General features: G+C 35.4%; 6 protein-coding genes across 9 annotated transcripts; 4 read left to right on the top strand and 2 right to left on the bottom strand.

The window, feature by feature from the left end:
- The first annotated feature begins 523 nt into the window (after nucleotides 1-523).
- On the top strand, nucleotides 524-3487 carry Spf30 (Splicing factor 30). The gene is made up of 5 exons (XM_011151550.3): nucleotides 524-1005; nucleotides 1125-1348; nucleotides 1604-1753; nucleotides 2575-2725; nucleotides 2821-3487. The coding sequence occupies exons 1-5, from the start codon at nucleotides 967-969 to the stop codon at nucleotides 2962-2964; spliced, it is 708 nt and encodes a 235-aa protein (XP_011149852.1). The 5' UTR covers nucleotides 524-966; the 3' UTR covers nucleotides 2965-3487.
- A 283-nt stretch (nucleotides 3488-3770) lies between these two features.
- Nucleotides 3771-7170, top strand: LOC105189451 (solute carrier family 12 member 8). 2 transcript variants are annotated; one of them, XM_019844334.2, is made up of 11 exons: nucleotides 3771-4068; nucleotides 4148-4342; nucleotides 4413-4593; nucleotides 4683-4828; nucleotides 4899-5130; nucleotides 5268-5469; nucleotides 5537-5771; nucleotides 5916-6236; nucleotides 6324-6482; nucleotides 6632-6810; nucleotides 6981-7170. In XM_019844334.2, exons 2-11 carry the CDS (start codon nucleotides 4154-4156, stop codon nucleotides 7138-7140), a joined length of 2004 nt encoding a protein of 667 aa, XP_019699893.1. In that variant the 5' UTR covers nucleotides 3771-4068; nucleotides 4148-4153; the 3' UTR covers nucleotides 7141-7170. The 2 variants fall into 2 exon arrangements, with proteins under 2 accessions (XP_019699893.1, XP_019699894.1); XM_019844335.2 differs by lacking the exon at nucleotides 3771-4068 and having other exon boundaries at nucleotides 4122-4342.
- On the bottom strand, nucleotides 7112-12030 carry gammaCOP (coat protein (coatomer) gamma). 3 transcript variants are annotated; one of them, XM_011151548.3, is made up of 7 exons: nucleotides 11842-12030; nucleotides 10460-11564; nucleotides 9800-10379; nucleotides 9379-9692; nucleotides 9110-9308; nucleotides 8520-8937; nucleotides 7112-8381 (listed from the first exon to the last, which is right to left on the bottom strand). In XM_011151548.3, the coding sequence occupies exons 1-6, from the start codon at nucleotides 11879-11881 to the stop codon at nucleotides 8551-8553; spliced, it is 2625 nt and encodes an 874-aa protein (XP_011149850.1). In that variant the 5' UTR covers nucleotides 11882-12030; the 3' UTR covers nucleotides 7112-8381; nucleotides 8520-8550. The 3 variants fall into 3 exon arrangements, with proteins under 3 accessions (XP_011149850.1, XP_025152368.1, XP_011149849.1); XM_025296583.1 differs by having other exon boundaries at nucleotides 7112-8377; XM_011151547.3 differs by having other exon boundaries at nucleotides 7112-8937.
- Nucleotides 12031-12400: 370 nt separating this feature from the next.
- Nucleotides 12401-14150, top strand: LOC105189450 (N-alpha-acetyltransferase 30). The gene is made up of 3 exons (XM_011151545.3): nucleotides 12401-12974; nucleotides 13327-13502; nucleotides 13703-14150. The coding sequence occupies exons 1-3, from the start codon at nucleotides 12695-12697 to the stop codon at nucleotides 14018-14020; spliced, it is 774 nt and encodes a 257-aa protein (XP_011149847.1). The 5' UTR covers nucleotides 12401-12694; the 3' UTR covers nucleotides 14021-14150.
- Nucleotides 14151-15726: 1576 nt separating this feature from the next.
- Nucleotides 15727-21112, top strand: Hel25E (ATP-dependent RNA helicase 25E). Its single transcript, XM_011151544.3, has 11 exons — nucleotides 15727-15814; nucleotides 16473-16700; nucleotides 16901-17121; nucleotides 17209-17392; nucleotides 17595-17713; nucleotides 19584-19715; nucleotides 19879-20025; nucleotides 20150-20287; nucleotides 20366-20483; nucleotides 20635-20697; nucleotides 20776-21112. The coding sequence occupies exons 2-10, from the start codon at nucleotides 16502-16504 to the stop codon at nucleotides 20646-20648; spliced, it is 1272 nt and encodes a 423-aa protein (XP_011149846.1). The 5' UTR covers nucleotides 15727-15814; nucleotides 16473-16501; the 3' UTR covers nucleotides 20649-20697; nucleotides 20776-21112.
- Nucleotides 21113-21272: 160 nt separating this feature from the next.
- LOC105189448 (U6 snRNA-associated Sm-like protein LSm4) lies at nucleotides 21273-22264 on the bottom strand. The gene is made up of 5 exons (XM_011151543.3): nucleotides 22070-22264; nucleotides 21956-21997; nucleotides 21750-21848; nucleotides 21499-21676; nucleotides 21273-21389 (listed from the first exon to the last, which is right to left on the bottom strand). Exons 1-5 carry the CDS (start codon nucleotides 22070-22072, stop codon nucleotides 21292-21294), a joined length of 420 nt encoding a protein of 139 aa, XP_011149845.1. The 5' UTR covers nucleotides 22073-22264; the 3' UTR covers nucleotides 21273-21291.
- Between the last annotated feature and the right edge of the window lie 713 nt (nucleotides 22265-22977).

The following is a 22977-nucleotide window of genomic DNA, read 5'->3' as shown; positions in this document are numbered from 1 at the left end:
ACAAGCGTGTTCTGAATATGAACCTTTAGACTTTTATGCTTATTTCGAGATACAGCTTCATATCCCAGTCATAATATTACCAGAGAGGAACTTGAAAGCGGCCAACACGGCATTATAAACCTGTTAACGCCCAAATTAAAAATGATATTAATCATACACGATCTCAATTCTTCTTTTCTTTTGCGCATGTTAACATGTTAATTCATGTTACAAACGCATAACAATGTGCGAGACCGTGCTTGTCAAGTACACTATTATGGTTGTAGCACGGATATAAACCGCCTGCAAGTGGATGTAGCACGGTCTTCCACCACATGCAGATTTTACCGCCAAGACCTGAAAGTGGATATAGCATCGTAATTCCCCTCTCAAAATGGATGCAGATGGCGCCCTTTCCCAGTGCGGAAAGTCAGTGTCGCCGAAAACGCCGTGTTGGCCGCTTTCAGGTTTCTCTCTGATCTTACTAAGATGGCGTTAGAGCATAGCAGAATTTCTCTGATACGTTAAATCCCGTAAGACCAACGGTCTTTGTTAGCATCTCATCGATGAACTAATCTAATTACTACCCTGCTCAAAACTGTATTCAAAAATGCTATTAATAATATTGAATCGTGAAAACTATCAACACAGGAATAAATCGAACTAGTGTTTGAGGGGATAATCAATCCTTTATTTAGAAAAAAATCGAACATCGACTTATCAAACAGCTGGAACCAAGATTGAGTGAGAGTGAGAGAGAGAGAGAGAGAGAGAGAGAGAAAAAGAAAGAAAGAAAGAAAGAGAAAGAGAGTGTAAGGGAGAGAGAGAGAGAGGCTGTCATCGCCCATATTTACTTACCTCTGCTTGTTGGTAAAGATATTACGGGAAGATACCCTTTTGATAGTATTGAGTGGCGAGAAATAGAAAAAAATAAACGAGTCTTTCTGTAATTTCAAATCATTCATCTTTAAACTAAACTGTAGCATCATGGATGATTTACAAAATTACAAGTTACAGCTCCAACAGGTAAGTCTTCTTTTACTATTTTTACTAACCTCCATTTTCGTAACGACTAATCAGATGCAATAATCTTGGTTGTTTATATTCTTGTAAGAAGCTGTCACTCATACTTATTGATGTTTCAGGTGGAAGCAGCTCTCACGACAGACCCAAATAATGAAGAATTAATTAAGCTGAAAATCGACCTTGAGGAAGTAATAGAGCTGACACATGATTTAATTAAATCACAACAGCAAGAAAAAAGACAAGCCAATGGCATGGATGCTAAAGATCCTATTTTACTTGCAGTTCTGGCCAATAAATGGAAAGTCGGTGATCAATGTATGGCACCTTGGAGTGAGGATGGCAAGTAAGTATTTTTCTATTGATATATATGATAAAATTTTATCTTAAGAAAATTATACCCCTTAATTTAAATAGTCAAAAGTTTTAACGCTAAATGCTAGATGTACAAAGAAAACCAAAGCTAAGAGCAATTCAATCATGAATTGACTACTTACTTGCTATTTATATTAAAAATTAATATATTAGAAATATAATTTTTAGAGATACCTAATCTTAAAATATACTTTATACAATAGTATATTGAGTTCTTTTCTTCCAGATATTACGAAGCAACTATAGATGCAATAAGTGAAGATGGAGTTGTAAATGTAACATTTAATGAATATAAGAATACTGATGTTACTATGCTGAGCCAATTAAAATCTGTTGCAAAGAGGCCAGCATCAGACTGGGCAGATCAAAAGTCAAAGTAAGTTATCCATATAATATTGGAGTTATGTATGTGTAAAATTTACATTAACTCCTATATTTTTGCACACCTTTATCTTTACAAGAAATGTAAAAATGATAAAATAGAAACTAATATACTTTTCTTCTTGTTCCTCTTCTAAATTGGCAACTATACTCCATCATTGGTATGGTATTTGGTCTGAAATTCCATTATTATTCATTTACCCTTTGATGTCATATTGTCTGTGCGCATTGTTGGGCTTCAGGAAGAGGTAACAAGAATTATCTGATTTACACGGTACCATGTGTGTACTACAAAATGATTTTGAAATATAATTATATAATATATAGAATAAAATTGAAAAAATATAAACTTATTTGTTTATACTTATTAGTTGTATAAAAATAATTGATAAATTATGTTTAATATGTAATAATGTAATAATTTATATAAAATTATTAGTATTATTAATATCTTATTTTATGATTTTATGATGATAGATATATTTTATTAACGTTGAATAATGTAAATATTGGTACAGTATTATATAATATTGTTGCAAAACATATTGAACTACATATTGAACTACTTCAAGTCAGAGAAAATGATAAAGAAATAATATATAGCACAAAATTGGGAATTTTTATGGCATATTAGTCTCTCTCTCTCTCTCTCTCTCTCACTCACTCACTCTCACACACACATACACACATATCCAACTTTTTCCTCACTTTTCTTCTATTTCTCATTGAAATTATAGTAATATTATATACTTATCAAGGTGTTTGCAATGTGTCATTATGGGAACATTTAATTTTTTATAATTTGTTTATTTATAGGAAGATGCAAGCAGCTGCAGTTGCGGGCTCAGATCCTAACAAACAAAGGGAATATCTTAAGAAAAAGAAGCAGAGAAAACTGCAGCGATTTAAAGAACTAGAAGAAGAACGTGAGTTGGAAAAAAATAAGTGGTTAGCTTTTACTAATAAGGTATGTATGAAGTATTTGTAATATTTCATTATGTGTATGTATGTATGGACATACATGAAATTTCATCTTTATAATTGACTAATTATTCTTTGTAGTCTTCGAAGAAAGGCGTTATTAAGAAGAGCATCTTCGCAACACCGGAGAATGTGAATGGTCGTGTGGGAATTGGCACTTGCGGTGTCAGTGGTCGCGAGATGACCAAGTTTAGTAACGGGGAGAAATGGAGACGAGGAGCTTAAGTAGGCGTTGTACATAAATTAGAAATTGTAACCTTTGTGAAGTAGAATCGCGATATATTATTATTAATCGGAAAATAAAAATGAATCAGTAGAAGCTTGAAATATTGATGTATTTATGCGGAACTGCATCAAAGTATTGAAAACACTATAATACAAGTGTAATTTTTGTTTTGATTATATTGTTTTACAATATGTACTGTAATACTACAACATTGCAGGTACTGCAATATTTCAGGCCTTTGCTGATTTTAACTTTCCGACTGTACATCTAAGAGCCTTACACACATTATTCAGATTATATTATGAAGACTGGTTTATAAACTGGTATACAATGCACTTTATGTTGTGAGAATGGTGAGAATGTCTGTGTGATAGCAGGAACGGTGAAATTGTCCAAGCATGAATGCAAATATCTTTTCTCATAACACTGACTCTATAAGTTATAAGGCAATTTTAAATTTTGTATCGTAATATAACTCAAAGACGAATGCGGCGAATAAATCTGTTTCTAGTTTAATATGTTTCTGTGAGCATAATTTGTTTATAATATCATTGATATATAAATAAATGTATATTTTAACGTGGAAATCTTTTAAGAAAATATTTTTACTCCAAGGAAAATCGCTTGAGGCTGTATGAGAAAAATTGTAATTTAATTTCACTTAGCTGCCCAGTCAAAATTGTAATTACAAGAATACTAATATCAAAATATCGGTAATAATGTCGATAATAAATGTTCGCAGATCTTGTTATTGGCTATGGTATGCGTTCACAGGTGAAATGATTCGAACTGTAGATTAACGTTAGAAAAATCAAAATGGTGGCTTTGTGTGCGCAGGCACACGTCACCATTGGTTGATATCTTCGCATAAAAATGTAGATTTATTGCACTGATATACGAAAGAGTAATTGACCCGTGTGAAACGCTATCAAATACTTGTGCGATGATAAAAATTATTTATCATATCGTCTATTTCATATTCTAACCTAGGCATATCGACACGGAGTGAAAGTGTCAGAATAGAGCTACATTGAGAATTATGTATAAATACGAAATTTATCGCATTATTCACACGAATGTGTAGTATAATACATCTATAAGAGGTCTGATAATAATTTGTATGTGAAAGAAACTGGTATCAATGAGGAGTGATTGATTTTGATCATAGAGTGTTACATACAGGAAGAAATGGGATCAAACGAGGAGAATAGACTTCCAAACGGTGATATCCGGGTACATAGAGATGTTGACTGGTCCAGATATGGTTTACATGATCCAGAAGCACAAAGGAATGTAAGGAGAGATAATGAAGGTTACAATGCACTTGGTCCTGAAATGTATCAAGCTGGTGCAAATGAGTTGTTTGCACAAGAATATGTAAGCACTTTTAAGTTAATATTGATTTTACATGTGTCAAATAGTACATCTGTTTTTGTATTTTTCTTAGAGTTCAGATCCTTGGTGGAAATCAAACTTTTTTATTTCCCAACCTGTACTGTTTGGTACCTGGGATGGAGTTTTTACATCTTGTCTCATCAATATATTTGGAGTGATTGTATTTTTGAGATCTGGATGGATAGTTGGCCAAGCAGGTGTTTTAAATGCAGTATTAATAATTTTATGTACAGGTAATATATAATGTCAGATGAAAATACATACAATTAGAATATATATAACCACTTGATTACTTATAATAATAATCATATATTTATTTCAGTATGTATTGCATTGGTGACAGTATTGTCAGCTGTAGGAATATGTGAACGATGTAGAGTTGAAAGTGGTGGAGTTTACTTCCTATTGTCACATGTATTAGGTTCCAGATTTGGTGGTTCTATTGGATTGCTTTATTGTTTTGGACAGGTATGAACAAATAAACTTATTCTCTTGATTTACCAATGTTCAAAGAATCGGTTTATGGATTTTATTTCAGGCCGTGGGTTGTGCTCTAAACGTTTTAGGTTTTGGAGAATCAATGGCTGATCTTGTAGGTTTGGAATCTACTTGGGCCCAACGTGGTTTTGCTTGTGCAGCAGTTATATTATTGTCTGTAATTAACGTAGCTGGTGTTAAGTGGGTCATAAAATTACAATTTATTCTCCTTTTGCTCTTGCTTCTCGCTGGAGTTGATTTCTTTGTTGGAAGTTTCACCCATACCAATATTGGTGAGTTGATTAAAAAAGTTATAAAGATAACATACATTTTGCAATAAAAAATCAAAATATTTCTTGCACATGCAATAAAAATATCGTAATATCACAAAATTAAAATTAATGAAGTTATAATATTACTTATATCACAGATGCTGGTTTTGAAGGATGGTTGTCAGGAAACCTGAAAAACAACACCTTCCCTGATTATCAGGACGGATACAGTTGGTTTACCGTGTTCGGTGTATTCTTTCCGACAGTCACTGGTGTTTTAGCTGGAATTAACATGAGTGGAGATTTGAAACATCCATCAAGTGATATCCCCAATGGTACTTTGGCAGCGTTAGGAACTGGGTAAAAAAAACTTAATATTAATACAAACTTTTTTAATGGATTTTCTGTATTGTAATTATCTTTGCAGAACATTTTTATACCTGTGTTTCTCACTTACTTTGGCGGCCACTTGTATCAGAAGTGCTTTGCTCACAAACTTTATGATAGCATCGACAGTGTCAGCAATCTCGGTACTGCTGCTAGCTGGTCTCTATGTATCGTCGTTCAGCAGCTGTTTGGGAGCTATGTATGGCACACCTCGTGTCCTCCAATCTATCGCCAGTCAAAACGTTATACCAGGAATGAGTTGCCTGCAAAGAGGGGTAATAATTCTCTTCTCGATATTATTCTTTTATCTATTTTCCGTTTAGATTTGTTTAAGATAAACTGTTCTCAAACTTAAATTAATACGTAAGATTGAAGATTATTTGTAATAATAACGGTAATAAAATATATTCTGCTTGTAGAGAGGGCCAAACAAAGTACCTATTTATGCTATGTTAGTCGTCGCTGTAGTGACGTTGACCTTCATCATCACTGGGCAGATTAACACACTCGCACCGATCGTGACGATGCCTTTTCTGTTAACGTACGCGTGCCTGGACTATGCATACTTCGCCCTCGCGCAAACGTTCGATATCCGTCATACGCGTGAGCAAAGATTTCGCACTCAATCGCCAACATTCGACCGCAACTATGGTTCTGCCAGCAGGAACAATTCCATTACCGATACGGACAACGATTTGGACAGTTTGTTTCCGGAAAGAATAAGGCATAAGAACCTCACGGTGAGGTTTACATTTCGTTCACACATGCATTATTATACAAATTTAAAAGACACGAGAGAATAATTAACGCATGATAATTATTTGCAGAGAAATAACAGTGTCTCTGACAATAATGTCTATGTGGACTCGTCGCCAAGCATCGAGGATAACGTTAGCGTGGCTAGTGTGGAACGCAAAGTTCACATACACAATAAATTGGGGAACTGGTACAGTCCGTTGTGCAATAGATGGTTTTCGTTGTTGGGTGTAAGTATCTTCGTATCTGAATGAAAGGAAGAAAACATTGCAGAATTTCATTCCTTCATACTATAAATTCATCCTAAAGTAATTAGTGTCTGCGTTTAAAGAAATTACGTATAAAGAAATCTATATCTATAACTGCATTTTTATTCCAGTGCCTCGTGAAGCTGCTTATAATGTTTCTCGTGCATTGGGGATATGCTATTGCGAATATCGTCGTTGTGTTTATTGTCTGGAGTTACGTCGGTCACGCTAATCCCGCCGTCAAACCAGGCGTCTCAGCAGAATTCCAGTTCTTCAAATGGCTTCGAACCGCGCTACTTCGTCTTATGGGGTATACTCTTCATTATTACACGTTACAAACAGTTCCTTTCAAGTGATAAGTTGTCGAGGATCGAAAAATACAAATTATTTTATTCTAAATTATGGAATTGTGAGACAAACTTTTTTGTCACGATTAAGATTTCCTTGATAAAGATAAACAATTTATGCTTTTTATCGTAGGAGAAAAGTTTACGATTACGAGCAGATCGTTGTAACACCGGTACATCCGGGCGTCGAAACGTGTTCGGCTCAGTTGAATGAAGAGAATGAGGATTTTTCGGGAAGAAGAAGATATCATCAAACCGCCACAGTCACGGGTCAATATGTTAATATTGATTAGACGTTTCAGAACTATGCGATTTACACATTAGTGGACATATCTTGTGAAGTACCATTCTCACTAACGAAAGGAAATTACAAACATACGCTAATGCTTAATATTTAACATAATATTTCGGAGAGTGATAAGCTTACAGCAATCTTCGCAGGTAGCTACTGTTTTTACTTCGTTTTTTAATAATGTCAATCGCGCAAACAACTAGTCCAATTGAATTTATTTAACTCGTGCAATGCATCTAAAGCGAAATAATATTATAGCTTTAACTCTGCCGTTCCGTTCACTCTTCGTATACATATTAGTGCATTCGAATTCAAGTAAACATGTATACATATTGTAACGTGATTTTAATGAAATGTCCTTTTTGTGTCGTGTATCTGTTTGGATATGAAAAGTTAACAAAATAACATAGCATTACTTTTCTTCAGGTGAGAAAAGAGATCAATCGAAATTAATTATTACGTTCTGAAAATAAACATTGACTGAATATCCGAACGGAACAGCAAGGTCAGCAAATATTAACAGTCAGGCATGAGGCAGTAGATCAAATGTACAACTGATCGATTACGTGAAATGTACAAAGAACTGATGTAACGGTAGTACTAGATTTTTATAAGCATTTGCCATCTGTTGTGATTGCTATGCAGCTAAACGATGATCTATTACTACAATAATTCACCTGAATACGACACAATATTATTCGGTTCGGCATAATGTTTAACGAATGACCGAAAGAAAATGTCCATATGCTCGAGGAATTTTCACGTATAGTGTGAGATTATTCTTTTATAACTGAACCACTACAGGGTTGTAAATAATCAGATGACATTGACAGTACAGCGCAGCGCAGTCGCATCGTGCATTAAAATACTCTGTAAATACCTGATAATAATATATTTATACACTATTTAACACTTTTATAATTCTCAATGCACGAACAAATTTATAATGGTAGTAAGAAATATATATAGATAAGAAATATATAGATATATGTATATGTGAATGTGTGAAAATTTGATATCATTGTCATTTTCCTTCCATTTTAGTACTTAGTAAACATTTTAAATCTACCGGAAAACAAATGTTAAAGAAAATGAAACAATTTACTAAAAATTATTTAAAAAACTTACAAGCAGAATTATATCGTGCGAACTTGATAGAGTTACCTTGCCCTTAATTCAGCACCCAATCACAAGTGTTAGGTTACTTCATGTATATCAAAAGGTTTTTCATTAATCATCTATCTTAAAGAAAAATCACGTGATATATTAATTATGGAAAAACAGAGGAATATAACTAACTATATTCTCTCTGATAATTTTCGTGTAATAATTATATTATAAAAATTATTTTACAATGATTAATATATATTCTAAACATACTTTTATAATATGAAAATGATGCTACTGTAATCTATCCTACGGACGAAACTATCAAATCGGCGACATCTGGATCTGGACATAGAACGGACAATTGCATTGTAACTAGCGTCCCGTTCAATGCCAATCGTGCGCGTGCCAATACTTCTTTCCCCCCTCGGAAGACACCGCTCAAGAGCAGATTGTGTGCGGTCGAGCCACTTTGTACTTTGTTACTGCGTTCCACAGCTTCCAATCCAAGAAATCCCGTGAGACTTTGTATCGCTCCTTCTAAAGAGGTCACCGAAGCTCCCAAAGCGAACGTTTCTTCTAATTTAGCGAATCCCTTCGCGGCGTACGTCTCCCAAGCAGTATTGAAATCCAAACCTCTGTTACCAACGCCGCGTACTTGGTCGGCTAAAGTTACTTCTAAATCTTCTAACTGAAAGATACAATAAACATATGTAAATAATCATTTCGAAATAATACTCTTCTAAACTCTAGAACTAAAGTTTCTGATTAAAAAATTTGCAATTTTGCAAATCTTTCAATGCGCTTTTTTACAATAAGCATCAATAAAATTTTACTTCATAACGATATTAAGACTAATCTACCATATATTCGTCGTGGTATCCTTGATCCGCATCTGGTATACCCGTCGTTGGATCGCAATCCCTTGCCATGAATCTGAGAGTCGTGGGAATGGTAACAACACTCGCATGCACATCTTCCGGGTACTTTAATACCGTGTAAGTAGTGCCCGGCTCATTGTAAGGTAATCGCGGACACGACACCACGCATATGACCGAGTATCTATGAAATGATTCGTTGCAGCGTACGTTATAAAGAAATGACACGATCAATGATTGTTAAATGCGCTCACCCTTCAGACGGTTCAACAGCTACCACCACGTCTTCGAGAAGCTGATCGGACAAAGTGTTGACGCAATCAAACTGCAAAATAAGATACTCGGGGAATGTGTGCTTGATACATTTAACGTTATACTCCGTCTCGGATTCGGTCAGTTCGAACACCGGTGAGGATTTGAGCAGCGACGAATCACGAATGATCGCGGCCAGATGCGGGATCTGCGACAATTTCTCCATGAAACTTTCTTCCCTAGTCAAACGTGGCTGCTTAATAGTGGTGTGTACTTCCACTTGAGCCGGCTCCTCCACTGTCTGAGCCGGTGGTATCTGAAGAAAGTAATAACACGTGAGCGGGAGAACGTAGAAGCTAAACGTAGACACATCAATTTTCTTCTTCTTTTCTTCACGGCTAATCCGAAGCTAAAGAGCAATACCTGAGAAATGTCGAACGATTCCTCCATAGGTGTCTGCATATAATTCCGCAAGGCTCTTTCTAAAGACGGCACGGACAACGAGGGTGGTTGTACCAGAGGCAATATGGTCGGATCGCTTCGCTGCTGCAGAATCGTGCAGTAGTAAGCTGCTCGATCGCGAACCTCATCGTCCGAGTCCAGCTGACAACGCGACAACAGCACCAACACGTTCGGCAGTAAAAGCGGACAAGCGGCGGCAAAACGCGCCAAAGCAGTGACGGCTGCGGCGCGCACGCTGGCGCTCTCGAGAATCACGCGGTTGTAAATGAAGCGGATGTACCTCGACGGATGCTTCGATGTCGGACCTTCTTGACCAAGCAGGTGTAAAATGCGAACCGCTAGGGAGATATGTTCGCAGTCCTCGATAAACTCGCAGAGATGCGCAAGACCAGCTTCCTTCGCCTCCGCATTCCCCTCCATCACGGCGATGATGGTGTCCGCGATCGCCGCTTTATACTCAAGTCCCCCTTCGTCCCTCAGCATGGCGGAGAGGAAGTTCATCAGTACAGAGTGTTTACGCGGGAACTTTTGGCATAGAGCTCTAGAGAGAAAGTTTCAGAAGAGCAATGAAATGACACAATTATATTTTAAAGTTATCAGCTGGCAAGGTAAAAAATTCACCTGATAGCTTGTACAACTACTACTTTGAATTCATCCGAGATCTCTGACACAAAGGTAGCGATCTGCTTCATCAGGCGATCCACTGAACTTTCCGCCCCGGTTTTCAACAGAGTAGTGATCGCCAAAGTGGCGATCGATCTGTTCGAGTCAGTAATAAGATTTTCCAGGTCCAGATTGCAGGCTGTGACTGCAGCTGGGTGCGACATCGCCACCTTGTTCAGAGTTCTGACAGCGGCGAATCGGAGCGCCGGTTTCGGTGACCCGCAGAACAGCTGCAGCACACTGATCGCAGGTCCAATCTCTCGAGCGCCGCTTCGTCCAAGATTGACCAGAGCGTGTGCCGCTTCGTACACCACCATCTCAGATTTGTGACGTAGGCATGATTCGATGAATCCTATCAATTCCTCGCCCTCGTCCACCTCGTCCAGCAGTTTGTATGCCATTCTAATCAACATACAGGCTGCATATGGACTCTTTGGGCTTGTCTTCATGAGTTTGGCAACCAGCTTAATCACCGCGTGCTTATCTGCCTTCCGCGCCTGATACAGGACACCTAGTGCGTGATACTGAACCATTACATTGTTGGAATTCAATGCTTCCTGTGCCTCATTTGCCCATCTCCTTGCGACATCACCAGATACACTGGTCAAGTGCAAAGAAGAGACCAGTGCAGCACTGGACACAGCTGGTGAACGATCGACTATGGCCTGTTTCATGTATCGTTCAATAGCTGCTAACATGCTACTGTCAGTGATGGTGCAAAGTGCTCTGATAGCTGCGGCCCGATACAAATCTTCTTTCCCTGTCATATCCTTGGTGAGACTAGAGGTTACTATGATTACATCCTCGGCCAAAGAACTCAGTTCTTTGATGCCTAGATAAACCAGTCGTCTCAGGATAACATCGCGGGACTGAAATAATTTGGTCATAGCAAAGAAGGCCTCTGTAGCTTCTGTAGTGCCCAATTGTTCGCCTTGATTGAGCAGGTACAGGATCTTGGTGAGGATATGTGCACATTTTCGCGGGTTTACAGGTGTGTTGTTAAATGTTCGCGCTTCTTGCAAAACTGTTGTCTTCTCGAGGTTTTGGAAAGGGTTCCCACCGCCTGAGCGAACGAAAGAAATACACGTTAATATATGGCGCATTGTTGATGTGACTATAAAAGCCTGTAGTACCGTGCAACAAAATCATCATAAAGAAGCATATATTTCTGACAAAAATTGCTATAAATTTCGCATTTTCATAATTGCATCATATGATATTAATAGTAACGTATCTACTCGTAGCTGTCAAATTAGTCTACAATCTGCATAAAACTTTTAATCACATACGTATAATTAACACTCGCACGAAGAATGATAACGATATCAATTAATAGTTACCATCTTCCTCCTCTTTCTTGTCGCGCTTAAACGCAATCATATTTTCTCAAGTGTGATCTCGTGAAGCAGAAAGATATGCGACACGTCACCCAACGTGTTCTAAACGGCCATTACGGTTAGCGCAGATTGCTAACCTCTTCTGCAGAATACGTTTCGATCAAAGACATCACCATAGATCTGTTCAATCTAATTAGTAGAAACGAAGTATCGCATGAAAAAATTAGCGTTATATTTATAAAAATAAAATTACTAATCCGTTATCGATTTCAGATAATGAACTAGTAATGAACTAATAATCGATCCTTTAATCGATGTTTTTGATAATCAATTAATTTTCAGTCCCTTTACGACTATTTAATATCCGATAAATTATTATCAATAAATGGTCGTCAATGAATGATATTTAATAATGTTTACAGACTTGTGTTGTTAAGAAAGGAAAAAAGTGAATTGTGTATGTAAAATAAAGGTCTGATCTATCGTTGGGTCGTACTACGATCTCGACTGCACATCGCCCATACTCCAGTTGCGGTTGAATCTCAAGAAGATCGTATATACCGTGGTCTAAGCTCAGCAGTCACAGAAAATCCAATATGGTGTCCGTTTTTCAGCGGTTTACGTCCGATGCCCGTATTTTGAAGTAAAATCGTTATCCGGCGAACGCGGAGTTAGCGGTAATTATGAAAATTCGATTGAAACCGTCGCGCCGCATGTAAAAGTTCTCATGCCACTGCGCTTCGCGTACGATCAGTAACTGTAAGAAAGAGATCAGTGCCTCGAAGACAGTGGTGAGACCCCCTGTCTTTTGGTGTGTTGAAATTTTGCGAAATAGAAAAATACTGAAAATTCGAAAATGGAAACTGACAAGGTAGAAGTTTGCGCGGAAGTGAGTGATCCTGAGGTGGCGGCGATAAAAATTAAAGAGACGAAGCAGAACTCGATAGCGGATGTCACGACGTTAGATATAAAGTCACGTCTTAGTTTGGAGACGACAACCGAGACTCGTAGCGAGCCTCACGTCAACGGGATAGCTCAAGTAAATGGTATCTGCGACTCTCCACAAAGAACTGCCGATATCGCCGATCTTTCCCTACAATCTGGAACAATGGGAACTAGTCATTTAAACCAACACGGTACATAATGCTAACAAGCTTATTCATTGTACACAATGTGTATATAACATATAGATTTAATTCATATATATCTACTTGTTTATGTTGCTGTTGTAATATAAGAATATACTTGACAAGCAATTATTGAAAATATCCTATTATTTCTTATTATTTATCTTATTATTTCTTTTTATTATATCACAATCTATTTTCTTGCTAAGCTTCTATTGCGATCTAAATGATTTCTTTTATTAGTTTAGAGATAATCGGATAAATTTTATTGACATTGTAGTATTATTGCTTATATATTCCTGTAGTGTGATGACATTGAATGATACAACTATGACATTTATTGTTTACTACTATGTTACAGAACAAGCAGAAACATTAGCTTTGGAAAGTAAAGACAACGATATCCAATATGTTAGCTATACAAGTGAACTGCAAATGCCTGATATTATGAAATTAATACAGAAGGACCTAAGTGAACCATATTCTATTTACACATATAGATATTTTATTCATAATTGGCCGAAATTGTGCTTCCTGGTACGTATACTCTGAAATTCTTTGGTTTTATTTTATTTGAGTAATGCAATATTACATGTTTTTCTATGCTAATAATAAACTTATAATTCATGATAAAATATTCATAAAATGTTGACAATAAGCTCAGGAAATGTCAGAAACTACAAGAAGGATTTAGCTAGATTTATATTTATAGAAAGCTTTTCCTTTTTCTTGTCAAGGCAATGCATGGTGATGAATGTGTTGGTGCCATTGTCTGCAAACTGGATATCCATAGGAAGGTAATAAAACGTGGTTACATTGCAATGTTAGCTGTTGATGTGAAATATCGAAAACGGAAGATTGGCTCGAATCTTGTAAGGCGAGCTATCCAGGCGATGGTGGAGGATGATGCGGATGAAGTAGTCTTGGAGACTGAGATCACCAACAGACCAGCTCTACGTTTATACGAAAATCTTGGATTCGTACGAGATAAACGGTTATTTCGGTATTACTTAAATGGTGTGGATGCATTACGACTGAAATTATGGCTCAGGTGAAATTCATCTGCGTGCTTATGTCAATAGGTATTTAAATAATTACAATGTTGTAGAGATATAACATCTATGCTCTACCATGTCAGACAGAAAAAGTATATGACATTAATGTCAAAGAGATTATAAATATTTCCACACGCACAAACGTGTTCTCAGTTGCATACTGTGCGATCTACTTTTCAAAAATTTAATAAACAAATTTTGTCAAAGTTTATCTAATCCCTTAATTTATTCAATTGTTGCAATCAAATAAACAACTTTATATTGCAACAGGAAAATAACTAAACTTACTGTTACAGATAATTTCTTACGACGAATTTCTTTATCTCTTTTATCTATAAATAAAAATCTGTTCTAACACAGCCTACTGACAGTACATCTACTAAAATCAGAATTTTAATATATGTATAGATAAAGATATTGTATAATTTGTTAATAGTGCCTAACTGATTGTTAGTTATTTTGTTATAAATTCGCTGCAGTTCCTTTGATATTAATGTCAGTGAAAGAGATAGATTTCAATTGCAGCTTGAAAATATAAAACTAAGAGGTGATATAGGAAGAGTGACAAAATCGAGACTGTGAAAAGTGTACTGAAAAATAATCAATGTTTGCTGCATCTCACATTGATGAAGTGCACATCTTGAAGCAATGTATATATTATAATTCCTTACATTATAATTGACTCGCGCAATCATACATCTTACGTCGGTATTATGTTACTAAAAATTGTGATTCGATTGTGTGAAAATTTTATATCCAGGAAAAATCGTTATATGTATAATAAAAACGAGATTGAGTGGAGAAATTTATAGATTTGTTGCTCGCATCTAACATTTTAATTTATTCGCTTCCGTAATCTCAATGTGAAATAATTTATATAAAATCGTGATAACGTATTAAAAAAAAAGAAACTGCTGTATCGCGTATTGTAGACAGCTGTCGTCTGATGTTGCATCAAGTGTACGATTTTGTCAGTGTGAACGGCAGTTTGATAGAAAATAAAAAACACAAAGTCCGACGAAGAGAAGACGATGAAAACCTTTAGATAAAGTATTCCCAATTGAAATTAAAGTGATATACGGAAATATCGATATTTATATATTATATTAAACGATGGACATACAAGAGAGAGAGGGAAAGAAAAAAATTATCGTTTACGAAATTGAAATATTTCGAAGGAAGTACGTCTCATGACGTAATTGAACGCAAAGAGTCGTACGCATTACTGTCTACCTATTATATCTATCTTTGTATAAAATAAATGCGAAGCACAGATCATAATGTAACTATTAAAAAATGTAAAAAATGTTAATAAAAATACATAAATGTTTTTACACGTGTCTTGTTTATGTTTTCGTTTTCGAAAAATTATACGCATTTATAATTATATACAACTTCACAGCACATAAAAAATTGTTCGTTTAGAGTTCAATTAAATTTTATAGTTGTTATAAATTGCTCGAAATATTCAAAATATCTAACAGAAAAATATATAAATAGTGCATGCTCTATATATAAATATAATCGATAAAATTATTCCGAATCTCTCAGATTTAAAATCAGATTAACTTTAAAACGATTGGTTCACTCAAGATAGCCAATCGATCATATTGAAGTAAAACATCACGGAATTTCTTGCGCAGTTAACCGGCATGTGTCGCCACTGGTCCTACTAAATCTGTCATGCGCTATTCTACGTACTTTGTATTTCATGTTATAAGCGTAGTTACGAAACTGCTCCGCTGGCGTGCATTCGTTGTTGGAATCATCCAAAGAATAATCGAATATCATACGGTAAGTTAGAAATATAATCCGAATTACATTATTTACGAGAAAGCGATCCGTACACGAAATATATAAAATAATGTTTCGTATTTTATTGGCTTTCAGTTACATTCTCTAATTCTCCGCTTACGATTATATACGCATCTATAAAACTAATTTTATAACGCGTCAATGCATCGTTCTTCACCGGTTAATCATAGGCCATCGAATTATGTATTATATCGCGGATAAAATTATTTCATTGTTACTTCATCGTTTATTATTACGTAAATAATTTCCCTTCGTAACATATGCAAAACAATACCATTATACTTGCGAGTAACGGCGTTCTTCCCGACAGCATAGTATCGTGGCGACGGCCATTACATGAACGCTTTTTCGGCAAAATCGTTATTTTCGCGGTTATATATATCGTGGTAGAAGCACCTTTATATTTTCGTACAGGTAACTTTGTTCGCTTGAGAATAGGTTATTCGCAGAAAATAAACGCATTTATACTTATACTCGCAAATATAACGTTAATGCAGTACAATTTTGCTTTTACCATAGTTATCATATAATTGGAAACTATATCTCACCTCTGCATACATTTTCACATTTTTGAGAATTTTACTAACATTAATTATTATTGTTAACTGTTAATTATTTATCTTCATTTATATTTTAGTGATCTTACTGAAGTCACTTTGAAGTAAAATGGCAGATAATGATGATCTTCTGGATTATGAAGATGAGGAGCAGAATGAACAGCCTGATGGAAGTGGAGATGTTCCTGCCAAGAAGGAAGTAAAGGGCACGTACGTCTCTATCCACAGCAGTGGATTCAGAGATTTTCTTTTGAAACCAGAGATTCTACGTGCTATTGTTGATTGCGGTTTTGAACATCCATCTGAAGGTTAATATTTTTTATTTTTTATAATATATAATTTTTATACATTTTATACAAAAATACAATGATGAATCTAAAAATTAGATAGGGACAAATGAATTTCTATGATTAGGTGAAATATTGTTATCTGAAAAAATATATATTCATGATTGTGTCTTTTTTATACAATATGTATATATATAAGAAGGAATGTCCACTATTTACAGTACAACATGAATGCATTCCTCAAGCGGTACTTGGAATGGATATATTATGTCAAGCAAAATCTGGTATGGGAAAAACTGCTGTATTTGTATTAGCCACTCTACAGCAATTGGAATTGACAGAGAATCAAGTCTATGTCCTGGTAATGTGCCATACTCGAGAATTAGCATTCCAAATCAGTAAGGAGTATGAAAGATTCAGCAAATACATGCCGCATGTAAAAGTAAGTTTCGAATTTTTTTTTGTTTGAACTGTATGCGAATGTCATAGAAATGTAACTTTTATTATAACAAAATTTGTTTTACTACAGGTTGGTGTATTTTTTGGTGGCTTACCTATTCAGAAAGATGAAGATGTCTTGAAGACTGTATGCCCTCATATTGTCGTCGGTACCCCTGGACGTATCCTCGCTCTTGTGCGGAATAAGAAATTGAACCTGAAACATCTGAAACATTTCATATTAGATGAATGTGACAAGATGCTTGAATTACTAGGTATGTCAATAGTAATATCAAAATATTTTGCATTTTTATCGTCGAATAGAATCTTCACATGATGTGATAATTGCTCTTAGCATATTGTGATGACACTCCTATACCACTCACCAATACTGATGTGATTCTGCAAGATTTATTTCTTATTCTTGCCATATCATTTGGAATGACTAGTAACCATCCGCGATGTTTTTGTTTTTAGACATGCGCCGGGACGTACAGGAAATATTTAGAAGCACGCCACATAGCAAGCAAGTTATGATGTTCAGCGCTACGTTGTCCAAGGAGATACGTCCTGTCTGCAAAAAGTTCATGCAAGATGTAATTACACAATCTTCCTCTTCACTGCGATCTACAATCGCTCCTACTACTACTTCGTTGGCCCCGTATTCATATCCAGGACAAAGCTCAGCCCACACTAAAATAACTTTGTCCGGCGCATCCGCGGGTTAGGCAACATTATGACACGGCACTTCGAAGAAACGATACACGAACGAAAGTTCGGAAACGTTCGAGTGTCTTTCATAGCGGCCACAGTTGCCACATGCCCAACACTCGAACGTAAATGTCTCGCAACCTCCTCCAAGTATCTAGTTTCTGTTTTCGAACGTGTGTCATCTGTGATCTTACGGAAGGGAGGAGTAATCGTTTGAAATTGATATATCAGTCGCTCAAAACGATGCTGTCGATGCAGATTCAAATTAGTTTAGATCTGGAAATTCAATCTTTTCATTTATCGCTACGCATTCGTGGAGCAACGCAGTATATAAGTGTAGAGATAGTCGAGTGAAACGAATACAATGATGATGGGAAAGGGTATAGAGCATACGAAAAATTGCTATTTTGTGGGTAATCGTTGCAACGGTTGATAGGATAGAATTAGGGTACAATACTGGATCTATGTGATTGATTCACAATTGGGTTGGGGGGCCAAGAAGACCTCAAGACAATTTCAAGACAGAAGAATGCAAGAAAGAAGATACAAGAGGATACCCAAGGGAAATAATTAAGATTAGTTAGGGAAAAAGAAAAATACAAGGAAACGGGAAAGCGTAGCGTAAATATAACATTATCCGGTCGTTTTCATCCGGCCATTATATTAATGGCATATTAAAGCCATATACATTAGAGCTTTCTTATTTCATGTAAAGATTTCGATTTTGCAATTACGGCTATTGTACGGCCTATTTCGTACGAGCGACAATTGAGCTTTCGCGAGACGTTCTGAATGGGTTACGCGATGATTTAACGGATACCGGAAGTGATTCGCAAAAAAAAAAAAAAGTAAAAAGCGAGAGAAAATACCAACAATAATTCGCAAGTCGATTCTGGCCATCTTCTCAATGTGCCAGAAATTTTGGAGGAGAGGTTTGGCATCGAGTGGCCAGCGGATGTGACCGAACGTTGATGATGAGTGCGCCTTAAGTTCAGTTGGGGTGACTGCCGAGTTTTCGTTGTTAGCACTACCCAGAGGTGGAAGTCGCCGGACCGTATGTAATCTGTATGATGACTAATCCGATCGACAAGTCGAACTACACGTATTGCAACCTTGATGAAATTCGTACGAACAGTTTCCCATTTTACGAGAGACGAGAACACGAAATGTTCGCATTTCTCGCAAATTCGCGAAGACGTATTTTTTATTTATGACTACATAGGTAACTCGATCATGTCTAATATTGCCTTGAGAAGGCAAGGTGCATTTAAAGATTACTTTCAGCTTTGTCATTTCTATATTGTAATTCCAATAGTCGATCTTAAAAGTACGAACATACGCGTTTTTACTTTTATTTTGACAAACGTGCGTGTAAAAATTTCAGTCGTATTATATATTTATATACATATGTGTATACACATATATGTACGTATATATATATATATATATATATGTGTGTATACATACATATGTATGCATACATATACATACACATACGGCTGGAACGGAATAATACATCTTTATTTTGCGTGTTTTTTTTTTATTTAATATTTTTTCTTTTTTATTTTGTAACAGTTCTTTTCCATCACACATTCAACGTTTCAAGTTGAATATGATTTTTAGATGGCGAAATGACGGTATATGACGAGGTCTCAAAGAGTCACAGGATCTCGCAGCCTTTCTTTGAAAATTATACAGGCACTATGATCGACTCGGTGGATTTGTTCATTTGATGTAATAACATTCTTTGTGCAGCCCATGGAAGTCTATGTCGATGACGAGGCGAAGCTCACCTTGAACGGTCTACAACAACATTATGTTAAATTGAAGGAGAACGAGAAGAACAAGAAGTTATTTGAACTTCTGGATGTACTCGAATTTAATCAGGTTTGTTCATCTAAAAAAAAATTCTCTCATCATAGAATAATTCTATGAATAATTGCACAATCAATGAGGATACTTTGAATATTTATTTCGAAATATTTTTTTAATTCGTGGATATGTATGAATTTATCGATAAGCATGTATTTCTACTGGTGTTGCTTCATAGGTTGTTATATTCGTGAAGTCAGTACAAAGATGTATGGCTTTAGCGCAACTTCTGACAGAGCAGAATTTCCCTGCAATTGGAATTCACCGAGGCATGACGCAAGAGGAACGATTATCCAGATATCAGCAATTCAAAGATTTTCAAAAGGTATGCAATTTGCATCTGTTGATGATGTAGTGTAGAAAGCTTGGAGGATGCGTGAATAGTACAAATTAGATAACTGGCAGATAAGATACATGTGTGTGCTATAAACAAAATCGTTTGTTTTCAGCGTATTTTGGTAGCAACGAACCTGTTTGGACGTGGTATGGATATAGAACGCGTCAATATCGTGTTTAATTACGATATGCCGGAAGATTCCGACACGTACTTGCATAGAGTTGCACGTGCTGGTCGTTTCGGCACAAAGGTATGAATATTGATTTTTATATGCCAAAATAACAAGTGTATCCAACAAATAACTAGTTAGAAATGCTTCTCTGTTTAGGGCCTTGCTATCACGTTAGTCAGCGACGAGAGTGATGCCAAGATATTGAACGACGTTCAAGAAAGGTTTGACGTAAATATCACAGAATTGCCGGACGAAATTGATCTCGCTTCTTATAGTAAGTTTATACATATAGTAACAATTTCGTTTGCATTTTATTATATCTGATACACACACACACACACACACACACACACACACACATATATATATATATATATCACATATACATATGTTTTGTATATTAATAATATTTTTATTTTTTCTAGTTGAAGGACGATGAATTGAACCTGCACAGTTTTATTTTACAATAAGATCTTAAAGCACATAAAGTATGTTTAATAAACTTATATATAAAATGATTTTTTTTATTTAAAATACATTCAAATACCATTTTTTTCTACTTGCAGTGTTTCTTCTAAAGCTGTCAATTCCACCTCAAATATAAAAGTTTGATGTGAAATGATAATTATAGAAATATGTGTAAACCAAAAGTAACCTATAAACGCATCCATTACAAGATACGTTTTTGCAAATATTTTTATTGACTATTAGATGCTGATTTTTATGATCGTATTATAATCATAGTTACTTAATCTTCAATTTCAACAATAAATAATCTGTAAGAGTGTAAATTGTCTTATTCCATAATTAGAAAATAAGTATTACGATCATAGATGTGGATCATGAATTTCAGTCGCACGTAAATGTAAACCATCACAATAAAAACTCACTTTTGTAAGCAAAGTATACAATTTTTATATATAATGAAAATATATAATTTATATAGGAGAAAGAATGAATCATTAGCTATTATTTCACATACAAGAGCAGCAACAAGTAATTTGTCAGTTGGATTTTATAAGATTACTTGTAGCACAAAAGTTTTTCACAAACTGAACTATAATTGAATAAACAATATTGTTTTATTTTGGTCTTGGTTTATTTTGTGATTTATTTCCCAGTTGTGTCCCTCCTCCACGACCCAATGGAGCTGGTCCTCTTCCACCTCTACCAAAAGTACCTATAATAGAATCATGAATGATTTTTCTCCAAAAACTCATCTTAAAGTATAACAATTTTTTATACTCTTTTTATATAAAAAGCTTATAAAAGTAAAAATTGACACTTACCTCTTCCACCACCACGTCCTCTCTGACTCTGGCCTCTACCTTTGATCTCACCACGTCCTCTGGATTTCATCTGTACATCTTCCTTTACCATATCTATTACTTCATCAGGGATCCTCAAATATTTTATTGTACTGCCTCTTATATAACATTCTGGCATCCTCCAGAACTTATCACCGTCCTGATACAAACATCAAACAGTGAGCAAAAAATCTAAATGTAAACCTATATTTTAAAATATCTAATAATCTTACCCTTGAAGTACATATGACTTCTCTGAGATTGACGTTCATCCAGTTATCGCAGCTAACCAAATGTCCGTTGTACGTTTCTCCATTTTTTAGTTCCACCAACTATGAAATGAAACATTTGGTTTGATTATTAAACGTAGAAGACTACAAATATTTTTAAGATTAAGGTTAAGTAAGGTTAGATATTACAAGAATAATCCAGAACTTACCATAGGGTGGTTTTGCGCAGTCCTTAATAAAGATAAGGGTAACTAAAATATTAAATAGTATTAAATGGGCGAAAAAAACAATTTGTAGAACTTTAATGAGAATAATAAACTCACCATTGTTTACACTTTATCAAACCTCGTTCTCTTTCTCTTTCTTTCTCTCACTCTGTCACTCTCTAACTCTCTCTCTCTCACTCTCTCTCTCTCTTTTTCACTCAATATGTGACTTGGGGAGTTTAGGAGTAATTTAAATCTCGTTTCTACTCATAAACATTTCTCGATATTCTCACATCAATCGATTGGTCTGTTCTTTTCAGCTGCACTACTGAACTGGTGCAATAAGTTAAAGTGAGAAAAAATATAGTTGTCTCATTCTAACTTATTGCACTAGTTCCGCAGTGCAGCTGAAAAGAACAGACCACTTATCACGATACGAGAATTTGTAAGATGCGGTTTTTTAAATATTTCCAATGAAAAGAAAAATTCGGAAGTGCCATTTTAGCCCTAACTCAAAGAGTACTATTGAATGCAATTTTAAAAGTTTATGGAAAACATCTAGTCGTCAGTTTAGTAATGACTAAATTTTATGATTCGAAAATATTTTTGGTGATTTAAAATTATGGTTTGAGTTTCGACTAAAATCTGCTTTTTAACCGAGATTCAAACCGCAATTATCGACCTTCATAAATTTAGTCGAGATTCGAACCACATTGGATAAGTTCATTTAAATAATGGGTAATAAGGGATCTATGATATTCATTAGTCTGTTATTTTAACGAGCCAATAAGGGGTTTACAGGATTATTATGAAATCTTGCAAGTTGTAGAATATTCCATTTGATTTATTCTTTCTAATTGTATTTTCTGTGCTTTCTTTTAAATTTTTTTCCACATTTTTACTTCTCGCTAAATATAATAAATATCGTTGTGTTTATTTTATCCTAAATATTAAAAATTAAACGCAATGAAGTCCAGAAACTGTATTATTAACTTTCGATTTTTCACAAAAGTGGTAGAAATTTA

Source organism: Harpegnathos saltator, unplaced genomic scaffold, assembly GCF_003227715.2.
Source record: "Harpegnathos saltator strain DR-91 unplaced genomic scaffold, Hsal_v8.6 scaffold15, whole genome shotgun sequence".
Taxonomy (NCBI): domain Eukaryota; kingdom Metazoa; phylum Arthropoda; class Insecta; order Hymenoptera; family Formicidae; genus Harpegnathos; species Harpegnathos saltator.
This window is presented reverse-complemented; position numbering and strand designations above follow the sequence as displayed.

What these genes read in the sequence shown, in the direction of transcription:
- LOC105189448 (XM_011151543.3), bottom strand. An exon ending in AAGTCATATGTACTTCAAGG is followed by an intron (nt 21,677 to 21,749) that starts GTAAGATTATTA and finishes TGTTTGTATCAG; the next exon opens with GACGGTGATAAGTTCTGGAG. An exon ending in AGGACGTGGTGGTGGAAGAG is followed by an intron (nt 21,390 to 21,498) that starts GTAAGTGTCAAT and finishes ATTCTATTATAG; the next exon opens with GTACTTTTGGTAGAGGTGGA.
- Hel25E (XM_011151544.3), top strand. Translation starts at nt 16,502, where the DNA reads ATGGCAGATAATGATGATCTTCTGGATTATGAAGATGAGGAGCAGAAT. An exon ending in ATGTACTCGAATTTAATCAG is followed by an intron (nt 19,716 to 19,878) that starts GTTTGTTCATCT and finishes GTTGCTTCATAG; the next exon opens with GTTGTTATATTCGTGAAGTC. An exon ending in AATTCAAAGATTTTCAAAAG is followed by an intron (nt 20,026 to 20,149) that starts GTATGCAATTTG and finishes GTTTGTTTTCAG; the next exon opens with CGTATTTTGGTAGCAACGAA.
- LOC105189450 (XM_011151545.3), top strand. Translation starts at nt 12,695, where the DNA reads ATGGAAACTGACAAGGTAGAAGTTTGCGCGGAAGTGAGTGATCCTGAG. An exon ending in TAGTCATTTAAACCAACACG is followed by an intron (nt 12,975 to 13,326) that starts GTACATAATGCT and finishes ACTATGTTACAG; the next exon opens with AACAAGCAGAAACATTAGCT. An exon ending in GGCCGAAATTGTGCTTCCTG is followed by an intron (nt 13,503 to 13,702) that starts GTACGTATACTC and finishes TTTCTTGTCAAG; the next exon opens with GCAATGCATGGTGATGAATG.
- gammaCOP (XM_011151547.3), bottom strand. Translation starts at nt 11,881, where the DNA reads ATGATTGCGTTTAAGCGCGACAAGAAAGAGGAGGAAGATG. An exon ending in CAAGAAAGAGGAGGAAGATG is followed by an intron (nt 11,565 to 11,841) that starts GTAACTATTAAT and finishes TCGTTCGCTCAG; the next exon opens with GCGGTGGGAACCCTTTCCAA. An exon ending in GCTGTTGAACCGTCTGAAGG is followed by an intron (nt 9,309 to 9,378) that starts GTGAGCGCATTT and finishes ATCATTTCATAG; the next exon opens with ATACTCGGTCATATGCGTGG.
- LOC105189451 (XM_019844334.2), top strand. Translation starts at nt 4,154, where the DNA reads ATGGGATCAAACGAGGAGAATAGACTTCCAAACGGTGATATCCGGGTA. An exon ending in TAAGGCATAAGAACCTCACG is followed by an intron (nt 6,237 to 6,323) that starts GTGAGGTTTACA and finishes AATTATTTGCAG; the next exon opens with AGAAATAACAGTGTCTCTGA. An exon ending in GATGGTTTTCGTTGTTGGGT is followed by an intron (nt 6,483 to 6,631) that starts GTAAGTATCTTC and finishes TTTTTATTCCAG; the next exon opens with TGCCTCGTGAAGCTGCTTAT.
- Spf30 (XM_011151550.3), top strand. Translation starts at nt 967, where the DNA reads ATGGATGATTTACAAAATTACAAGTTACAGCTCCAACAG. An exon ending in ACAAGTTACAGCTCCAACAG is followed by an intron (nt 1,006 to 1,124) that starts GTAAGTCTTCTT and finishes TTGATGTTTCAG; the next exon opens with GTGGAAGCAGCTCTCACGAC. An exon ending in GGTTAGCTTTTACTAATAAG is followed by an intron (nt 2,726 to 2,820) that starts GTATGTATGAAG and finishes TATTCTTTGTAG; the next exon opens with TCTTCGAAGAAAGGCGTTAT.